The sequence below is a fragment of the Mustela lutreola genome, chromosome X (assembly GCF_030435805.1).
Source record: "Mustela lutreola isolate mMusLut2 chromosome X, mMusLut2.pri, whole genome shotgun sequence".
Taxonomy (NCBI): Eukaryota; Metazoa; Chordata; class Mammalia; order Carnivora; family Mustelidae; genus Mustela; species Mustela lutreola.
Genome location: NC_081308.1, coordinates 107656263 through 107675246, shown reverse-complemented (window position 1 = coordinate 107675246; position 18984 = coordinate 107656263). Strand labels below are relative to the sequence as shown.

Here is an 18984-nt window from a genome sequence, read left to right as displayed (position 1 = left end):
TCCCAACAGAGAAATTAAATTCTAACAAAATTGTTTTGCTGTCCTTTCCCCCCTAATGAGTGCCAGAGCATCTCTTCTTCCCTGACTTCCTCTCATTCTTCTCAGTTACAGCCAATGGGGGTCTCAGTGAGGTGTGGGTCAGCTGGAATCAAGGTGTGATTTCTTTAGACTCCTGGGAGATCTTCTAATGGGATGGGTTCGGCTTCTTCAACAACAAACAAGTTCCGCAGGCTCAGAGACACAAAAACAGGCCTTCACCTATAAAACTTAAAAACAAGAAGCAACATGAACACTGTAGTAATTTAAAAAGGAATAATAACATTTTCAAGGAAAAACAATACTCCTGAAATTCAATACAGTTGTAACTTGAAAACACATGGTTGTTACTAGCCAGCAACATAACATTTTCAGGAAAAAGAGGTTAATAAGGAAACTGAAAAAAGTGAAAAAGGAAAAGGCTTCATAACTTCAACCTCTCCAGGGTGTCAACCAGTCAGCATCAGTTATCCAGAATCCACCATCTGTGAACTTAAATGAAATTAGGAAAAATCCCCTATTTAAAATGTGTGATACTCAAAAAGTAGTCTATCCTTGTTAAAATAGATATATAAAATAAAAACATAGATATATCTATGCTCGTGTGTGTGTAATCAGAATGATAAAAAGTGATTATTGGTATTGGGATAATGGACTACTTTATTTAATTTTTCTGTACAATAATTTTGGTTTTCAAATTTTCTGTGAAGTAAATGAGCTACTTTTTGATCGGGGTAGGGGGGCGTCTTACGAAATTGGTTTTTCTTTGGAGTGTTTCCATTCTTACTTACCTTCCTAAAATTAGTGAGGTTCTCCTGTGTCCAGGCCTCCACTCTCAACTGCCACACAGACTTTCTTGCATTGATAGCAGGGTGTGCACCATGAAAAATTCATAGCTTTACACCATGGGCAGTCCCAATTCTTTGGACTGCATCCTGAGGCAGGCTTCTCCTGGAGTTGGGAATCTGAGACTTTTTTCCCTTTTAGTGGCTTGGCTTTCTGCCCTGGAGGTTGCTGTTTCTTGGGGCTTTTTATCACACCACTGCTCCTGCTGCTTCCCAGTGGGGATGTCCCCTGGGGCCTCTCTTGATCTTCTTGGCTGTGGCTCTTGCTGTTCTCCAGGGGGTACTTCTCCTGGGGCATCAATGGACATTCCTTATGATTGGAACTTCTGTCTTCCAGGGGTGTTGTCCCCTGAGGACTCTCCAGATCTTTCTGGCTATGGCTTCCACTGTCCTCCAGCGAAGTCTTTCCCTGGGGACACACAGGACCTTCATCTTGGCTCTGGCTTCTGCTGTCTCCCAGGGGACATCCTCCCTGGAAGGTCTCAGAACATTCCTCCTGGTCACAGAACCTCTGTTCACACAGTGGTGCCATCTGCTCCTGGACCCCCACTGCAGCCCATTGGCCAGGTGGGTAGACCCCCAGGGGTGGCATGAGGGGCATCTGGAGTGGAACTGCTGTTGCTGTTGTTGTTGCTGCTGCTGTGTCTGCTTCCACAACTACTGAGTGTGGTAGAGGTGCCCAGTATGGGAATCCCATTTGGAATGATGCAGAGAATGGGAATGGATGTGGCACCTGCACTGGCAGAGAGGTCTGCAAAGCCTGGGCCCAGGAGCTTGGAAGTGCCTGCACATAAAGCATGGCTGCGGGAGCTGCTGCTGCGGCTGCCGGAACTGCTGCTGCGGCTGCGGGAGCTGCTGCTGCGGATGCCGGAGCTGCTGCTGCGGATGCCGGAGCTGCTGCTGCGGATGCCGGAGCTGCCATCCGGGCCTCCAAATGGTGCATGGCCTGTGCCTCTGTGGCCATCATCTTGCTCTTCTCATCCATATCCCCTGGCCAGGCAGCGGCCCCACCTTGTTCTGCTCCTGACTCAGAGGTGACCTCCTGAGGAGGTTGGTCAACCCGGCCCGACTTCTCCGCCCGGAGCAGTCGCCCACGCAACACATTTCTCTCATCCACCACATGCTGCAAAGCAGCCTGCGCACATCGAAGCTGCGCAGCCACCTCCTTGCGCTCCCTGCATAGCCGCTGCAGCTCGGAGGCCAGGGCCCAGGCAGCAGTCTCGCGCTCCTCTACTTGCTCCTGCAGCCAATGGACCCGGCACTCCTGCTGCTCCCGCTGCCTTGCGCCCACGCGCACGCTCAGGGCCAGCGCGCTCCAGGCGCAGGCCCGTTTGATGGCGTGCGGCACCTGCGGGTCCGCCACCACGGCCCGAAGCCGGTCCTCGACTTCGTTCCAGGGCCGTGAGCGGAAGGCCACGTAGAAATCTGGGCCGCCACCGTTCAGGAGGACTTCATTGTTGATGAACCTGATCACCTCGGTATGGCGGAACCCGCTGGCGTGGTCCCCAAAGTTAACCGCCATGGCTGCTGCGGCCTAGTTAACCGACTGACTGCTGGGGCCTAGTCAACCGCCCGCCTCACAGGCGATGCCGCTGCAGCCGCCAGTAAAGGTCCACCCCTCAGCTCCCTACTGAGTCCTGCCAAAGTCCTCTCCCAGTCCTAGCCTCCTCCTTGGCTTCTTTTCTCCCTCACTACCAAGTTTTTCCTTTAAAAAAAAAAAAAAAAAAAAAGGAAAAGAAGAAGAAAGAAAGGTGGATTCTCTCACCACACCAGCCCCCAGTGCGTGAAGGGCGACAATAGCGTGATGCGTCACAGACAACAGCTCTGAGCTACGCACGCCACCGCAAGGTGTGCTGGGACCCATCTTTCAGGCTAAGTGCCCCCTGGAAGGCGAACCGGGTGGATGACTGCACTGGGTAGTACAATGGTCCTAGACAGGGACGAGGCACATCAGATTCCTCGGCGATAATAATAGTTGTCGCTCATGCACATAAGGTCTTGGGTGGGACTTTCAAACACACATACTCCCAGTCTTAAAGAAAGGGTGAATCAGAGAAGGTCAGAGAATTTCTAGGGGAGGGAGAGAGTCGAGGTGGAATCTGATGTTGCCAGACCCCCTGTTCGGGGGCATAAATAGGGTGCAAGTCTGGGGTCTATCAAAATCTAGAAAAGGGACAGGACAGTGTTGACAGTGAAGGCTGTGGTTGTGCTACCGCTGTGGGAAAGGGAATGAAGCTGCATGTTGGGGCAGCAGTGGGAACCAGGTAAAGAACAGGAATATGTCACCCCAAAATATGCTACTTTGGCACATTACTTTGAGTTGAAGTTACTTAAGAAACAGCTGATAAGCAGGACATTCTAACCCTCCTTTGTGCCCCTGAAAGGAGGAACTAAATCACCCATGTGAAGTATATCCACTCTATACTCTATACCCAAAGAGTAGAAGGCACCTTACCACCAGAAATAGGGAATGAATTTAGGGCTAAGAAGGCTACATAAAGGGGCGCCTGGGTGGCTCAGTGGGTTAAGCCGCTGCCTTCGGCTCAGGTCATTATCTCAGGGTCCTGGGATCGAGTCCCGCATCGGGCTCTCTGCTCAGCAGGGAGCCTGCTTCCTCCTCTCTCTCTGCCTGCCTCCCTGCCTACCTGTGATCTCTGTCAGATAAATAAATAAATAAAATCAAAAAAAAAAAAAAAAAAAAAAAAGAAGGCTACATAAAATACCTTATTACTTCCTCACTAATTTACAACCCCAAACTCAAACCTCTTTGTCTTATGAATTCTTTACATTTTGCGGGGGGGCGGGGGGGGTGGCGGGGAGAGGGGATTGAAGTTATAAAAGCTGCCTGCTTGGGGCACTTGGGTAGGCTCTCTGCTCAGCGGGAAGCCTGCTTCCTCCTCTCTCTCTGTCTGCCTCTCTGCCTACTTGTGATGTCTCTCTCTCTCTCTGTCAAATAAAATCTTTAAAAAAAAAAAAAAGCTGCCTGCTTTGGTCACCTTTTTTTGAGTCATATTTATATGGAGTTCTTATATGTATGAAATTAAATTTGTTTTTCTCCTATAAATTGTCTCATATTTATTTAATTATTAGCCCAGCCAAAGAACCTAGAAGGGAAGAAAGGAAAAGTTCCTCATTCCCACTTCTGCAGTTTTGGCCCCTGGCCTATGACCCTCCGCTACCTGGACATTACTCATTCTGGGGCTGCTGCACCTGAGAGATCCTGGGATCTGAAAAGAGAACACAGAAGGTAATAATTCTTACCACATCAGTCTCCTGAATCTCATGGGGTCTGGCAGAAGTGAAAGAGAGGGTCCTTTTCTTTTTCTAAATTTAATTTTGCAGAATATATTTGTGTGATCAAGTTCCTTGGATATAGTGACTCTGGTAAATATTTATTATCAGTACTCTTGTTTTCTTATTTTTTAATATTTTATTTATTTATTTATTTATTTATTTATTTATTTGACAGAGCACAAGCAGGGGGAGGTCCAGGCAGCAGGAGAGGGAGAAGCAGGTTCCCTGCTGAGCAGAGAGCCCAATGTGGGGCTCAATCTCAGGACCCTAAGATCATGACGTGAGCCAAAGGCAGACACCTAACTGACTGAGCTACCCAGGCGCCCCCAGTGTTCTTGTTTTCTATTGATCTCTTTCCTCCCAGAGATGGGCATTGTTTTCTTTGGTCTCTGTCCTTTGTGTCATTTGTCATAAGGAGGGAAACAATAGGGTAGAATACTTCACAAACTGATGAGTTCACGGTTCTCACCAGACTGGCATCTGTTTAGACAAACTTGGCTGTGGGTCCTTTATGTAAAAGCCAGATGAGGTTTTCTTTTCATCTTGTTCTGTCCTGAGCATATGGCCTTGTGACCAATAAGAATATTCCCTCTGGTCTCTGCCAGCCAGAAAGTACAATTACTGGCTTGCATCTGGTAGCCAGCCAAATGGGCTGGGAATCCAACATATGAACTCTCAGGCAACATTCTCTTTGTCCAACTGTGCCAGCTCTCAGGGGAGTTTGCCATGAGGTATCCCAGTTCATAAAGGGCCTTTGTTGTCTAAACCACTGTTGTCTTGTTAGTGCTGAAAAAGTATAATTATTTTTTTTAAATTTATTTATTTGACAGACAGAGATCACAAGTAGGCAGAGAGGCAGGCAGAGAGAAAGGAAGAAGCAGGCTCCCCGCTGAGCAGAGAGCCCAATGTGGGGCTCGATCCCAGGACCCTGAAACATGATCTGAACAGAAGGCAGAGGCTTAACCCACTGAGCCACCCAGGCTCCCCAAAGTATAATTCTAATAGCACCTGCTCAGTGGCACAGATTAGTGGGTCTGTGATTGGAGGCATCTCGTTCTCATGAGAAATTGGAAACATCATTTTCACTACACCATTCTTACTACTGGTGACAACAAATGTTTTGTTTTCTTAGGCTAATTCTGGGATTGAGCTCTCTGGATCTTGTGAACACTGCATCTTTTGCACTCTCTTTTGGGATGCCTCTTATGTTCATGATTAAGCTATAAAAAGTCTTTTTGGTTTGAGTCTCTATTGAAATTAATATAAGATCCTGCTTGTCAATGCCAGACAATAAATCCTTTGAATTAGAAAAACTTCAATATTTGAAAAATAATTAAAGAGCTGTCATCCTAAACAACTGCTTTGTTGTACCTATGGAAACACCAAATTATAAAATGGATACAGAGGAGTATAATTGCTAGCCTTAGAGACTCCCTTAATAAGATTAAAGAATAGAAATTAGAACAAAAATTAAAGTCCACATCCAATATAAATTCCTCTTTTTAAAATCCAGCTGTGTCACTAAATTGTACACCTGAAACTAATATTACAGTGTATGTTAACTAACTGGAATTTAAATAAAAACCTAAAACATAAAATAATAAAATCTAGCCCTATCTTCTCAGCAAATTCCCTTAGCTCCTAAAACTCCTCCATGTTCCCCAGAAAATCCCTTAAACATCTAGCTGCCTGTTTAAACCTCCCTTTCCCTACAAGATTTACTACAAGCACTCTGGCCTGGTTTCCAGGTCTAGGGTATACATGTTACTCATGTAAATGCTGAAAGGCAGGAAGTGAATTTAACAGAAACACAAAGATGGGTGGTACAATTCACTTTGCCCTGTCCCTTACAACTCCCCATCCTCTCCAGAGCTCTGTAATTGGGCTCATTTGTATTTCCCTTGGATGCAGGGAACAAATCATATTTCAATAGGAAAGAACAGATTGGATTTCTGGTGACAGTCAATGGTCAGAAAGATATTTCTCTTTTAGTTGAGAGGCAAAGTGGGGGGCTTGGGGGTAGGGAAGGAAAAAATGAAACAAGATAGGATCGGGAAGGAGACAAACCATTAGAGACTCTCAATCTCACAAAACAAACTGAGGGTTGTTTGGGAGAGGGGGTTAGGGAGAGGGTGGTTAGGTTATGGACATTGGGGAAGTTATGTGCTATGGTAAGTGCTGTGAAGTGTGTAAACCTGGCGATTCACAGATCTGTACCCCTGGGGCTAATAATACATTATATGTGGATAAAAATTTAAAAATTAATAAAAAGAAAGATATTCCTATTTTGCAGTAGATTGAGCCAAGAAAGAAAGAAATGAAATAAGGTAAGAATCAACAGTGAGAAAAAGGTATACAGGTCTGGTCCAATCATCTTGGGAAAGTGGTCTCCTTCAGCTATCATCAGCTTCAATTCCTAGAAATCTTTATATTCACATCAGCAGTTGGAGTGCAGATCTAGTCAGGTTTTGGTGCTTTCTGTAGATGTGACACATGGATACAAGGGTCTATTCTTTGGAGTTTGGCAGCACAGGGTTGGTTAACAGTACCTGATATGGGTCTTTCCAACAGGGTTGAAGAGAGTCTTTCTGGACATGTCTTTTCTAATAGATGAAATTCCTGGGCTGCAAGGTATTATGTTTAAGGTCTTTGTCTCTGCAGAGTACACTGTGGAAAGATTGCTCTACTAAAGCATGGTGATTCCCAACAGAAGCAATTAGGCCTTTGCAATATTTAAGCTTATCTCCTTTTACCATTCCTGGATCAAAAGAAGCAGGAGCAAGGACACTGGCCATCGTGTGAGAGTTAATGAATTCCAAAAGGGGTTGACCTGAAATTTAGAACCACTAATGGCAGTGCTGTTGGTTGGGATATTTGAAGATTCTCTACAAATTTTGCCCAATAATGCTATTAGTGCTTTCAGTTAACTCTGAGGATTGAAGGCAGTAAGCACAGTAGAAGTGTTGTAACACTGGTCAAACATCACAGACCTGTTAAAGTGAGTTCCCTGGCCACTATGGAGTTTGAGAGGATTTCCCAGGTAGGGGTGATCTTTTCTAGTAGAATTTTAGCCACAAAACTAGCAGTCCAGTAAGAAAACATACAAACCATTACCAAGATATGTTTATATCCATGAGATAGGGGAAGCTAAATAAAATCCATCTTCCAAAACTTGAGTGGTCCATTGGGCAATTTGAAGGGTCCAGGAGCAGTTGTAGACTGCTTTTTCTGAATTATATTTCGGGCAGGTGAGATAAGCAAAGTAGGCAGTCTGTGATCTTATTAATATTTAGTCACTAGTATTGGCTTATAAAGGTTTTTATCAGTAGACTAATGATTCATTGCATATGTAGTAATGGAAATTTTAGAGTCTCTGGCAGCACCGGATTATTATTTGACTAAAACCAGAATTCCTTTTTTATTGAACCAACATTTAGATTTCCAATATTGTTTTACCCTTTTCTGCGGCCAACTGTTGGACATCTCTAGTCTATTTTTCTGGATTATTATTTGAGGGAACATCACTTTGGCCTAAGGCAGAGGTTTAGTTGTTTCTTCCTTTGAGAGCAAAATACTTTGCAGAAATAATCACCCTGGTGGTTTCCATTAGCCTCCAGGGAATCAAGTTTGGAATGTCCAAGGAACTTGATACTGGACAAAGTGCCTGCAAGAATATGACATCTAATAATATCTGTATATAAAGGCCATTGTTAATTTTATCCCTGCTGGAAGTAAGAAAGCCTTACTGTTTCCGTAACATTTTAAAGTCAAAAGCTATTCCAACTTACCTACTGTTAGTATAAATATTTACAGTTTGGCCTTTGGCTAAAATGCGGGCCTAAGGGGCACCTGGGTGGCTCAGTCATTAAGCGTCTGCCTTCAGCTCAGGTCATGATCCCAGGGTCCTGGGATTGAGCCCCACATCGGGCTCCCTGCTAGGTGGGAAGTCTGCTTCTCCCTCTCCCGCTTACCCTGCTTGTGTTCCTTTTCTTGCTGTGTCTCTCTCTATCAAATAAATAAATAAAATCTTTTTTAAAAATGCGGGCCTAATCAAGAATGGGAGAAGATATTCTCAAATGACAATACAGACAATGGGCTGATATCCAAGATCTATAAAGATCTGCTCAAACTCAACACACACAAAACAGATAATCACGTCAAAAAATGGGCAGAAGATATGAACAGACACTTCTCCAATGAAGACATACAAATGGCTGTCAGAGACATGAAAAAATGTTCATCATCACTAGCCATCAGGGAGATTCAAATCAAAACCACATTGAGATACCACCTTACACCAGTTAGAATGGCCAAAATTAACAAGACAGGAAACAACGTGTGTTGGAGAGGATGTGGAGAAAAGGGAACCCTCTTACACTATTGGTGGGAATGCAAGTTGGTGCAGCCACTTTGGAGAACAGTGTGGAGATTCCTTAAGAAATTAAAAATAGAGCTTCCCTATGACCCTACAATTGCACTCCTGGGTATTTACCCCAAAGATACAGATGTAGTGAAAAGAAGGGCCATCTGTACCCCAATGTTTATAGCAGCAATGTCCATGGTCGCCAAACTGTGGAAAGAACCAAGATGCCCTTCAAAGGACGAATGGTTAAAGAAGATACGGTCCATATATACAATGGAGTATTATGCCTCCATTAGAAAGGGTGAATACCCAACTTTTCTATCAACATGGACAGTACTGAAGGAGATTATGCTGAGAGAAATAAATGAAGCAGAGAGAGTCAATTATCATATGGTTTCACTTACTTGTGGATCATAAGGAATAACACGGAGGACATTGGGAGATGGAGAGAAGTGAGTTGGGGGAAATTGGAGAAGGAGACAAACCACGAAAGACTGTGGACTCTGAGAAACAAACTGAGGGTTTTGGAGGGGAGGGGGGTAGGAGGTTGGGCGAGCCTGGTGGTGGTTATTATGGAGGGCATGTACTGCATGGAGCACTGGGTGTGGTGCGTTAACAATGGATTCTGGAACACTGAAAAGAATTTTTTTTTTTTAAGAGTATACAATTCAGTCTGTTGGGCCAGTTTAGCCTAGGGCAAAAGTGTTGCTTCAGTGACTTCAAAAGGAGTTTCAATAGCATACCCAGCATCATATTTATCATTTTCACCTTTTAAATAAGAACCATCAGTAAACCATGGAGAGTTAATGTTATACAAAGCAGTTTTCCATAAGTTAACATGGATAGGAGGTGATCTGTCAGAGTCAAAGGCATGATGGGTATTGCTATAGAGAAGGGAAGACAAGTGGAAGGGTTAAGATTATTACAGTGAGAAAAAGAGAGTTTGAAATCCAATTTTGACAGTAGCCAGCTAGCCTGAGAAAACCTAATTAGCACTCAGTTTGGGGATGTTCAGGATGCCATGAAGCTTATTTGGATTTAAATACAGCCCTTGTTCTGAATATCAGGTCCCGCAAATATCCAACCTGAGTCTGAGCAAATTGCAGTTTCTCTTTGGAGACTTTTGTCCCTTTAAGGTTAGAAGTTTTAACAGGTAGATGTTGCCTTCCTGCAAAGAGGCCTGAGAAGGGGAGGAGAGAAGCAAGTCGTCTACATATTATAATAAAGTAAAGCTTCCAGCTAACTTTATATCATTTAAATCCACTTTTAAGATTTGGTAGTAGGGAGGATTTTTAGTAAAACCCTGGGCCATTACTGTCTAGGCACACTGCTTTCCTTCCCAAGTAAAGAATTATTAACTGACCTTATCCACAGAGAACTCAATCACAGAAAAAATCTGATGGAGCAAATAAAAGATATTGCAATGTCATCTGATTTACTTAGTTGACTATTTTGGTTGCTATCAAACTCTAGAATCATCTCACCCTTTCAGGAGAAAAATTCCAGCATGATATTTCTCTAAAGAATCTCAGCCTAATACATGAATAAGGGTGGAGGAACTAAGAAGAAAAGGGAATAAGTTTATAGATAGAAACCTTTTTGTATTTATTAAAGATCCCCTCTCTTTGAATTGTTTCAGTACTTTGACATAAGGAGCTATTTAATAACAATAGGGTCAAGCACCAAAAGTGTAGCTCCAGTTCATAAGAAGTTCATAAGTTCATAAGAATTCTCTAAGCCTGGTAAGAGGAATGATTGGGAAAAGCCCTGTAGTTCCTCAGAACTGTATAGCTGGGTGTTTGAAGGGTATCGGAAAGGGTGGTTAAAGGGCTAAACACACATAGGATGCTTACATTTGGAACAATCTTTCCTACAGCATCTTGGTTTTTGCAAGAGTGGCAGAGGCCAGGAGGGGTTTGGTTTTGTTTAGGGGCTTCTATTTGTTAGATCTGGAAATCAAAGATCTTACTGGTGTTCCTTTTACTTGAATCCTCTAGGATATAGGTGAGTTGATTTGCTAAAAAACTGAATCTAGAGTGGATAGTTTTCCATTCCATCCTAGTTCTTTTAACTACAAGAGAAATATCCCAGTTCAGCCCTTTAATGAACAAAGTTGAAGGTTACCTTAGTGGATTCAGCATCCATAAGGAGGGCAAAATTTTCCTTAAAAACAATGTGGAAGTGATTGTAATAGTTGTTCACAGGTTCACTGGGTTTCTGAATTGCCCAGCCTGATCATATAAAAAGGCAATGGGGTTGGTCTCTCATTTAAAATTCTAGAGATTTGTTCAGGATCATCCCAATTAGCTGTTTTCATCCAGCGTTGGGCTTGGCCTTCACCAACATGCATGTGAAGTAGCTGGAACAAATCTAAGGAACGTGTTTGGTAAGTCTGAATGACTATATCAAATTCCTTGGCAAATCTATGGAGAACATCAATAATTCCAGGAAAATCTTTGTCTATGGCTTATAGTTCAGCTTTAGTCAAGGGGACATGGGAAATTAGGGGCTTAGCATTAGGATCTTAGCAAAAGAGGTGATTTCAGAGTCCTCAATACACTTGGAAGCCTCAAGATACAAATTGAAATAGGGGTTCCATTCAATTTTTTCATTTTAGAGCAATGGTTCTAAGGAAAAAAAAAAAAAACATCGGGGAGATCGAAAACATCCCATGATAGCCATTGGAATTCTAAATTATTTTTGGTTAAATTGGTCCAAGTAGTAAAAATTGCACATGAGCAGGGACCATAGGGTTTGTTTGTGTTTTTTTTTTAAAGATTTATTTATTTATTTTAGAGAGTGAGAGGAAGAGTGGAGCAGAGGGGTAGAAGGAGAGGGAGAGAAAACTTTAAGCAGTCTCTGCACTAAGCACAGAGCCTGACTCGGGGCTCGATCTCATGATCCTGAAATTACAACCTGAGCCAAAACCAAGAGTCAGACATTTAACTGACTGTGCCACCCAGATGATCCAGGACCATAATTTTTGAACATAAAACTGGCCTGGGTAATAGAAGGAGGTCCCTCCTAAGAGAATTTAGCAGATGGGGATCCCATTACTCAAAACCAGAGGATCAGAAAACAGAAGAGTACTCAGCAAGAACAGCAGTGCCTTCATAAAAACAAGAACAGATCCTGAATAAAGTCAGAGAGCTCAGCCAAAAGGAAGGAGTTCATATCCAAGAGGAGACTTACTTAACTAAAAGGAAGAAGATGACTCACAGAAGCAGAGAGCATAAGGGACTCAAGTGGGTACTTCACATGATTCCGGAGATCATTAGTTTCTGATGGGTTTGTCTCCTTTGGGTCCCTTCCTGGTCACCATAGTCACCATGTAATGTTAACCTTAGAAAACGAAAAATCTAGTTATTTTACTACCAATTTAGTGCATTCAGGAATAGCAGAAAATTGCAATTCAGGACAAGTAAACTATGGCAAACCATTGGCAAGTCTGGAGGATAGATGAGATGAGCCTGCTTTTATACAAGAAAAGAGGAAGCTGGAAGGGGCTGTTTTGCTGAGTTCTCATTGGCTCAGTTTTTGCTGGTCAAGGAGAAATTCTTCCTCCTGCTGGGATATGAAAAGTTTCTTTCTCATGGGGGAATGTGAAGTACGATGTTCTAGAAATAATTCTAAGTACACTTAATTTAACAACCTCAAACCTCCTCTCTTCATCTGAACATGTGTAGATATTATAAAAGATTGGGACTTTAGAAACAGAACTGTCCTGTACTTAAGAAAAAGATAGAAACTTACTTTTAAGAAATAATTACCCTACACTTCTGATAGTAGAGAAATATACCACAAAACTCCTAAGAGAAAACATAATTTTTGCTCTATCCCTTGAAGATCTAAATCTTAACATGTCTTTGAAATATAAACAACCCAGGAGATAAAACTCTGCTCACAATCACCTGAGACTAAAGAAAAAAGGGAAGAAAGAAGCTTTTTAATATACAAACTTCATTAAAGGCTCCTTTGCCCAAACACTAGTTCACAGCCTTCTTAAGATTACTTATCAAAAACAAATACAATTCTTAAGAGTCTTCTCCACAAATATTAGTAAAAAGTTTTACTTTTTAAAAGTAGACTTTTAAAAGCAGGTACACATTTTACTTCAATTACAGAAACAGTTTGAATCCAACTGTTATTTATAAAATAGTGAGTTCTGTATTACTGTACCTAATTCATGACCAAAATTTAGAATGAAATTTATAAGGTCTCTGTATGTTTATGTATGTCTATAAATGTATGTCATGTATATGTGATATTTTCTTAAACCAGGATGGTATTGCCAAAATTAATTTTTTAAAGGCTCCACTTAATGGCTTAAAGAAAAATAAATGCTGATCAAAATAAATACTTCTAAGCTTTCAGAAATATATTTGAAACCAACAGAAATGTTTTTCAAGTTCACGTGATTTGGAATAATCTTCAGTAAATAAAAGCTAGCTTAATTATATTGGTTTAATTTTTAAAAAATAATGTCTTCAGAGTTATCAGCATTAAATGTAGGGCAGACATACAACTTTTATTCCACCTGGTCTTATTTGTCAAATAAGTTCATGTTATCTCTGTTAGAAAAGTAACTTGAGATGATGGCTAGCTGCTTTAATATCTCGTGAAATTTTCATGAGCAATCTAGATATGATTGCTTTAAACAAATGATTTAAATAGATGTAAATGAGATAAAAGTTAATAAGTAAAGTTTTCAATAATAATTAGATTGTATAATATGTCTACTTAAATAGTTTCCAAAATCTTCTTTGGTAACTTTAAACCTTAAAGTTTTGATAAATTAAGTTAAATGATGGAAACTCATTGACTGAATTATTTCCAAACAAATTAAATACTGAAAAATTAGTTACTAAACATAGGTCTAACCCCTTTTGGCTTCTTATTACAGAGAAACTAAAGATATTTGGCTTGGTCAGTAAACATGTCTGTGCCACACTGAAAAACTGTACTATATAAAAAAAGTATATGCTTCTAAAAATCATGAAATATATTCATAAATCTGCCAACCTAAAGAATGTTGGATTTAACAGATAGTTCACAATTGCTCCCTTTTCAGCTTTTACTAGAAATTAAAGTTTCTAAGGGTTAAAAACTATAATTAATTTAATAATTAGTTAACTAATGAGTTAATTTAGTAAGTGTACTTAAAACTCCCAGAAATAGTAAAGGAAGTGGTTTGGGCTTCTGCCTTCAGCTCGGGTCATGATCTCAGGGTCCTGGGATCGAGCCCCACATAGGGCTCTCTGCTCATCGGGGAACCTGCTTCCCCCTCTCTCTCTGCCTGCCTCTCTGCCTACTTGTGATCTCTCTCTGTCTATCAAATAAATAAATAAAAATCTTTAAAAAAATTAGGATGTGTTTTTGACTAAGAAAAGTATGAGGTATGGAAATGTATTTTGTTAAAGGAAAAATAGTAATTTTGTTTAACATAGAAAATCTGGTAATTTCTGATTAACAAAGAAGAGAATAGAGAACAAACTAAATGGATATAGAAAGTTGAAAAGGAAGAAGGAAAAAAATCTTTCCTTATGTAGTCAAGCGGGCTAAAATTGAATAAATTTAAGGGCTTTTAAAATAAGTTTTAATAAAAATTGTATAATTATGCTTATGTAAAACTAAAATTTAATATTCTTTCTTCTGCTAAAAGGACAAAGTTTTCTTTGACTATTGATCTGCTTCTGATAAGAGATTATGAAAGACTTTTTTTTTTACCTTTTAAGTAATCTGATTAGAAAACAAAGATTCTGTGTTTTATCAAAATAATTTAGTGTGTTTCATGCTGTCTTCATCAGGTCTTTCATTGTTTAAAACTCAGTCTTAATGTTAGAAGAGCTAAATTTTGCTTACAACTCTGTAACCTTTTGTAACTGCCTTTAAATTGTCACTTTGGTTAAATGTATTGTTCCACAGTGATCTGTGATCCTATTTAATCAAGTATTTTAAAATCTTTCAATATTTTTTTAAAGATTTTAGGAATCTTATACAATTTCTTGTATAGAAATTGACAGAAAAAGAGTACGAGTAGGGAGAGGGAGAAGCAGGCTCCCTGCTAAACACAAAGCCTGATGAAGGGCTTGATCCCAGGACCCTGGGATCACTACCTAAGCCAAAGGAAGACACTTAATGGACTGAGCCACCCAGGTACTCCATAACCTTATAATATTTTTGACAAATTTCCCCAAAATCAAATTTTAAATGAAGTTGATGTAGGAAAGACATTAGGGTTCAAAGCTGATGGCCAAGAAAGAATTTTTGAGATGTATTTGGTGCAAAAAGTTAATTTTATTAAAGCAAAAGTATCCATGGGCAGAAAGCTTCACTGGGGTCATGAACAGTGACCTATTATATACTTTCAAGTTGGGAGGGGGTTAGGGAGAGTGTAAGTCTCTAAGGAATTTTGAAAACAAGTTTTCCAGGACCTTGTGGGAGCTAGCTATTATTGTTAAAAGGTCATTTATTACCATCTAACAAAACCTTAGTCATGAAACCCTTCAGATGTATATTGGTGGGCCATATGCTTGGGGAAGATTGATTGTCAATCTTGGGGGTTTAGAGACAAAGGAAATTTCTAAAGGAAAGTTTGTATGTTAAAGTAGGCTTGCAAGATCCTGGAGTGAGGGGGTGGGGGTCGGGCTATGATTGCCTTTTGCCCTTAGCAAAGTGTCAACACCAAGGCAGTTGAATCTCTAGAGGAATGTCACTCAGTCTGTTTCAAGCACAGAGTCAATTACAGTCAATGGGCTGTAGGTAATAAGAAAATTTAACAATTTTTCTTCTGCCTTTGGTCCCCACATCAAAATCATTTTAATGTGGAACAAACTTTGAGATTTCCAGAGGGTCCATGGAACATCTCAAAGTTTTGTTCTCTCTCCTCCTAGTGAAAGAGATGTTAAACATTAGTGTTGTTTATGTTAAATTACATGGTCAAATAAGCATTGTCAAATAAGAAGTGATATTTAACCTCCTTAGGTTATGTTCATATGGGTATAGGTTATTAATGTAAGTGTTACAGAAATTGTATAAGATTCCTAAAATTGATATGTAGTGTTATCAGTCATAATTCCAATTATTAATATTCCATATTAAAGTATATGTCACAGAAATAACCAAATTTCCTTGTCAATTGTATTATACTGAACTCTTATCAGATCTTTAATCATGGCCATTTTTAAGTCCTTTACCATTTATACACAGTTGCTGTTTAACTCTGATGCTTTTGCAAGGATGTTCCTGCAAAAGTATTTCATCTTCAAGGAGACCCACAGAAGGGATTCTAACAAGTACATATTTCAGATGACTTTCAGACCATACCACTAACTAAGGATTTACAGAACTCTAATGAAGAACATGACAGCTTCATTAAAATGCTAATAAAAGATCAAGACAAAAAAATTAATTACTTGGGACTGAATGAACTGATGAAGATGATTATATAATTTAAATGAATTTTTGAAACATTTTCGCTTATTTAATTTTTTATCTAGATTTAAGGAAACTATTTTCTCTTTTCTCTTAAACTACCAGCAGTTTGGTAAAGTATACCTTTGTGAAGATAAAACAATTATTTTTTTCCTTACCTGATCTCACCAGAATTCATAAACTCCTGGCAAGTATTCTTATTTTTGTGGTAGTATAGTTATTTGTAGAGTTCCATAAGAATCTGTTCTTCTTATAACATGACATAATTGAAACATTAGTTATATGACCAAGGCTTTGACTGGAATGTCATATTTGAAAAAGATGTACATAGACCCAGATATGACCAGAAATCCGTAAGGACCTAAGGTTGACTTTCAGTAGCAAATATAGCCCCTTGGAAAAACAGTCTAGTAACTTGTTTACAAGGTTCTGGACAATCTCACCAGATGAGTAAGGAGAATTCCTTCCTGCAGGCTCAGGAATAAGGATATTTTGGGAACCTCAATAAGAAAGGAATTAATCCAAATGTGTAAGTATTGCAGGTCAAGACTGATGTTGTGTGTGTCCTTGGCTTGGTTTCCTAGGCTCAAGAGACTTCAAAGAGTTCAATCTGAATTTTTTTAATGAAAAGTTCTAGTGAAACAGACTTAAAGGAGCCTATATGGTCTATCACTATATTCTTGCTGTACTTATGAAAATAATCAAGTTTATTGTTTAAGGCCAAGTTTAATGAGACTAGACTTAACTTGCAAACAAATTAGTCTTACTTTGTTTATCTCTGATAGAAATGAGGTGACTTTCAAGAAAAAAAAAATGTTTTCAGTAAAATCTATAGCAGTCTTGTGGATATCAGATTCTGAAAGACCCGCGGATCCCCTTACCCAAGAATCCAACACTGCCACTGGATGCAATCAGCAAGAGGTTCTTTATTGTTACGCAGGCGCCTGCGGGTGGTCAGCAGCTCCTGCTAGCTGAGCACCCCTGGCTGGGGTGGTGCAGGAGCAGTTAATTAGTTAACGACGGGGGGGGGGTGGTCTTTCAATTCTAGTCTTATTTATTGTCTTTGAGGTTTTGTTATCTACCTATAAATTGCACTAGACTATCCAGAATTCTTCCACCACAATTCTCCAAAATAACATTTCTAGTTTTTCTCTCTCCCTTCTGACTTGAAACGACTAAGAACTAAAACTGCCCTTTTCCTGAAGCCATGCAAGATAAAACTGGATAACTAGATATAAACTTCAGAGAAATTACAGCAGTTCATGTATGGACAGTCTTCATGTCTGTTGCTGTGTGGGCCACTCAGAAAGATCACCAGAGACATTCAAAGTACAAACTAGGAAAATCTGTCAAAATTTCCACTGCTTGCCTGCCTTCACTCCATCACAAGATGCTTTGAGCAAGACATCTAAAAATTTTTTGACTGGCTGCCCTCAGGACTCATACTGGGTTTTTAGTCCACTCCAAATATTAACCATTGTTTTCCTTTTGTTTCCATAGGAATACCTCTTATTAAATACCTGATGTACATATTTACACCATACAGGCCTAACTTTGGGAGCATACCTACAGCACTGCCTCCTGAAATGAAACACGGTTATTTAACTAAACTGACCAATTTTCAAGACTAAAAGACTAGCTCAGTTAAATGGAGAGATCTATCAACTCAACTTCTGAATTGTGAAATTTCTTGCAAGTTTCAAAGGCAGGACTGAAGGAGAGCAGAATATGCTACCCCAAAATATGCCATTTTGGAATATTGATTATTTTGAATTAAAGTTACTTAAGAAAGAGCTGGAACAAAAAGGACATTGTAATCCTCCTTTGTCTCCCTGAAATGAGGAAATAAATCTCCCATGTGAAAGGTACCCTTCCTGAGACAGAAAGGTAGAAGGCATCCTTATCACCAGAAATAGGGAATTTAGGGCTGGGAAGGCTGTATAAACAAACTTTGTTTCTTACTCACTAATTTACTACTCCCAAAATAAACCTTCTTGTATCCTCAATCCCTCACAGATTTGTTGTTTCTTTATTTAGAAGGTATGAAAGCTGGTTGGTATGGGCACTTCTTTAAGTCTCATATTTTTCTGGGGCTCCAGGACATATGAAGTTAAATTTTTCTCCTATTAACTTATCTAATGTCAATTTAACTATCAGACCAGCCACAAACCTAGAAGTGAAAAAGGGAAAAGTTTCTACACCTGCATAGGTTCAGTTATGTACCTGACACATGAGTAAAGGGAGAACCTGACAGCTATGAGGGATTGTAAGTCTCAAACCATTGGGGAAGTTTGGCGATGGGCACTAGAAAGAGAACCACTGTGATACTTGAGTGGATAAGGAAGAAAGGGAAGCCAGACCAAGATGCTCTGGAAAAATAGGGAGCTATCAAGAGCAGGAGGTTATAGTGAAGATGAGTGACCTGATTCTGTGAACAAGAGGGAAAGACATTTCTGATTTCAGCATTCCAAACTGGAGTACTCTGATGGATGATGAGACAATGTTTATGAATATGTATGGAAAGGTGACTTGTGGATGCTGAATCTCAGATCTTTCTGGGGATTTCCAGAGGATACCACAAGCCATGTAGAGTGGTTTACAATTATGGAGTAGAGCAAAGGGAGCTGCCCTTTGCTCAGCTCCTTCTCTTACTTCTTGGTTGCCAAACTGTCCTCGAGCCTCCTGCTTAGTTCCTGCCTAACTTTTTCTCACAATAAACATTAAACTTTCCCTTATCAACAATCAAGCTAACTTCACATATGATTTAGATCCCAGCCTCTTCCATCTCTTCAGAAAGTTCAGTCCAGTCATGGTCTCTCCACTCTCTTTTCTATTTCAGTCTCTTCCTCTCTACTTATTCCTTCCCCATCACAGTATGAATAAGCTTTTAAGCTTTTTCTATGCTGTATAATGTTCTTGTCTACATTTCCTGTACCTTAATCTCCACCCATAAAACTGCAGAAAGTGTTCTAAGGGCACCACTAGTAACCGTCTCCCCTCTCTTAATCCAAC

At 40.1% G+C, this 18984-nt stretch overlaps 1 protein-coding gene and 1 pseudogene across 1 annotated transcript; one reads left to right on the top strand and one right to left on the bottom strand.

Annotated features, from left to right (window-relative positions):
• Positions 1–833: 833 nt before the first annotated feature.
• LOC131821055 (testis-expressed protein 13D-like) lies at positions 834–2403 on the bottom strand. The gene has a single exon (XM_059156837.1). It carries the CDS (start codon positions 2401–2403, stop codon positions 838–840), a length of 1566 nt encoding a protein of 521 aa, XP_059012820.1. The 3' UTR covers positions 834–837.
• Positions 2404–2784: 381 nt separating this feature from the next.
• Positions 2785–18984, top strand: part of LOC131821054 (large ribosomal subunit protein eL18-like) — a 74176-nt pseudogene continuing 57976 nt past the window's right edge.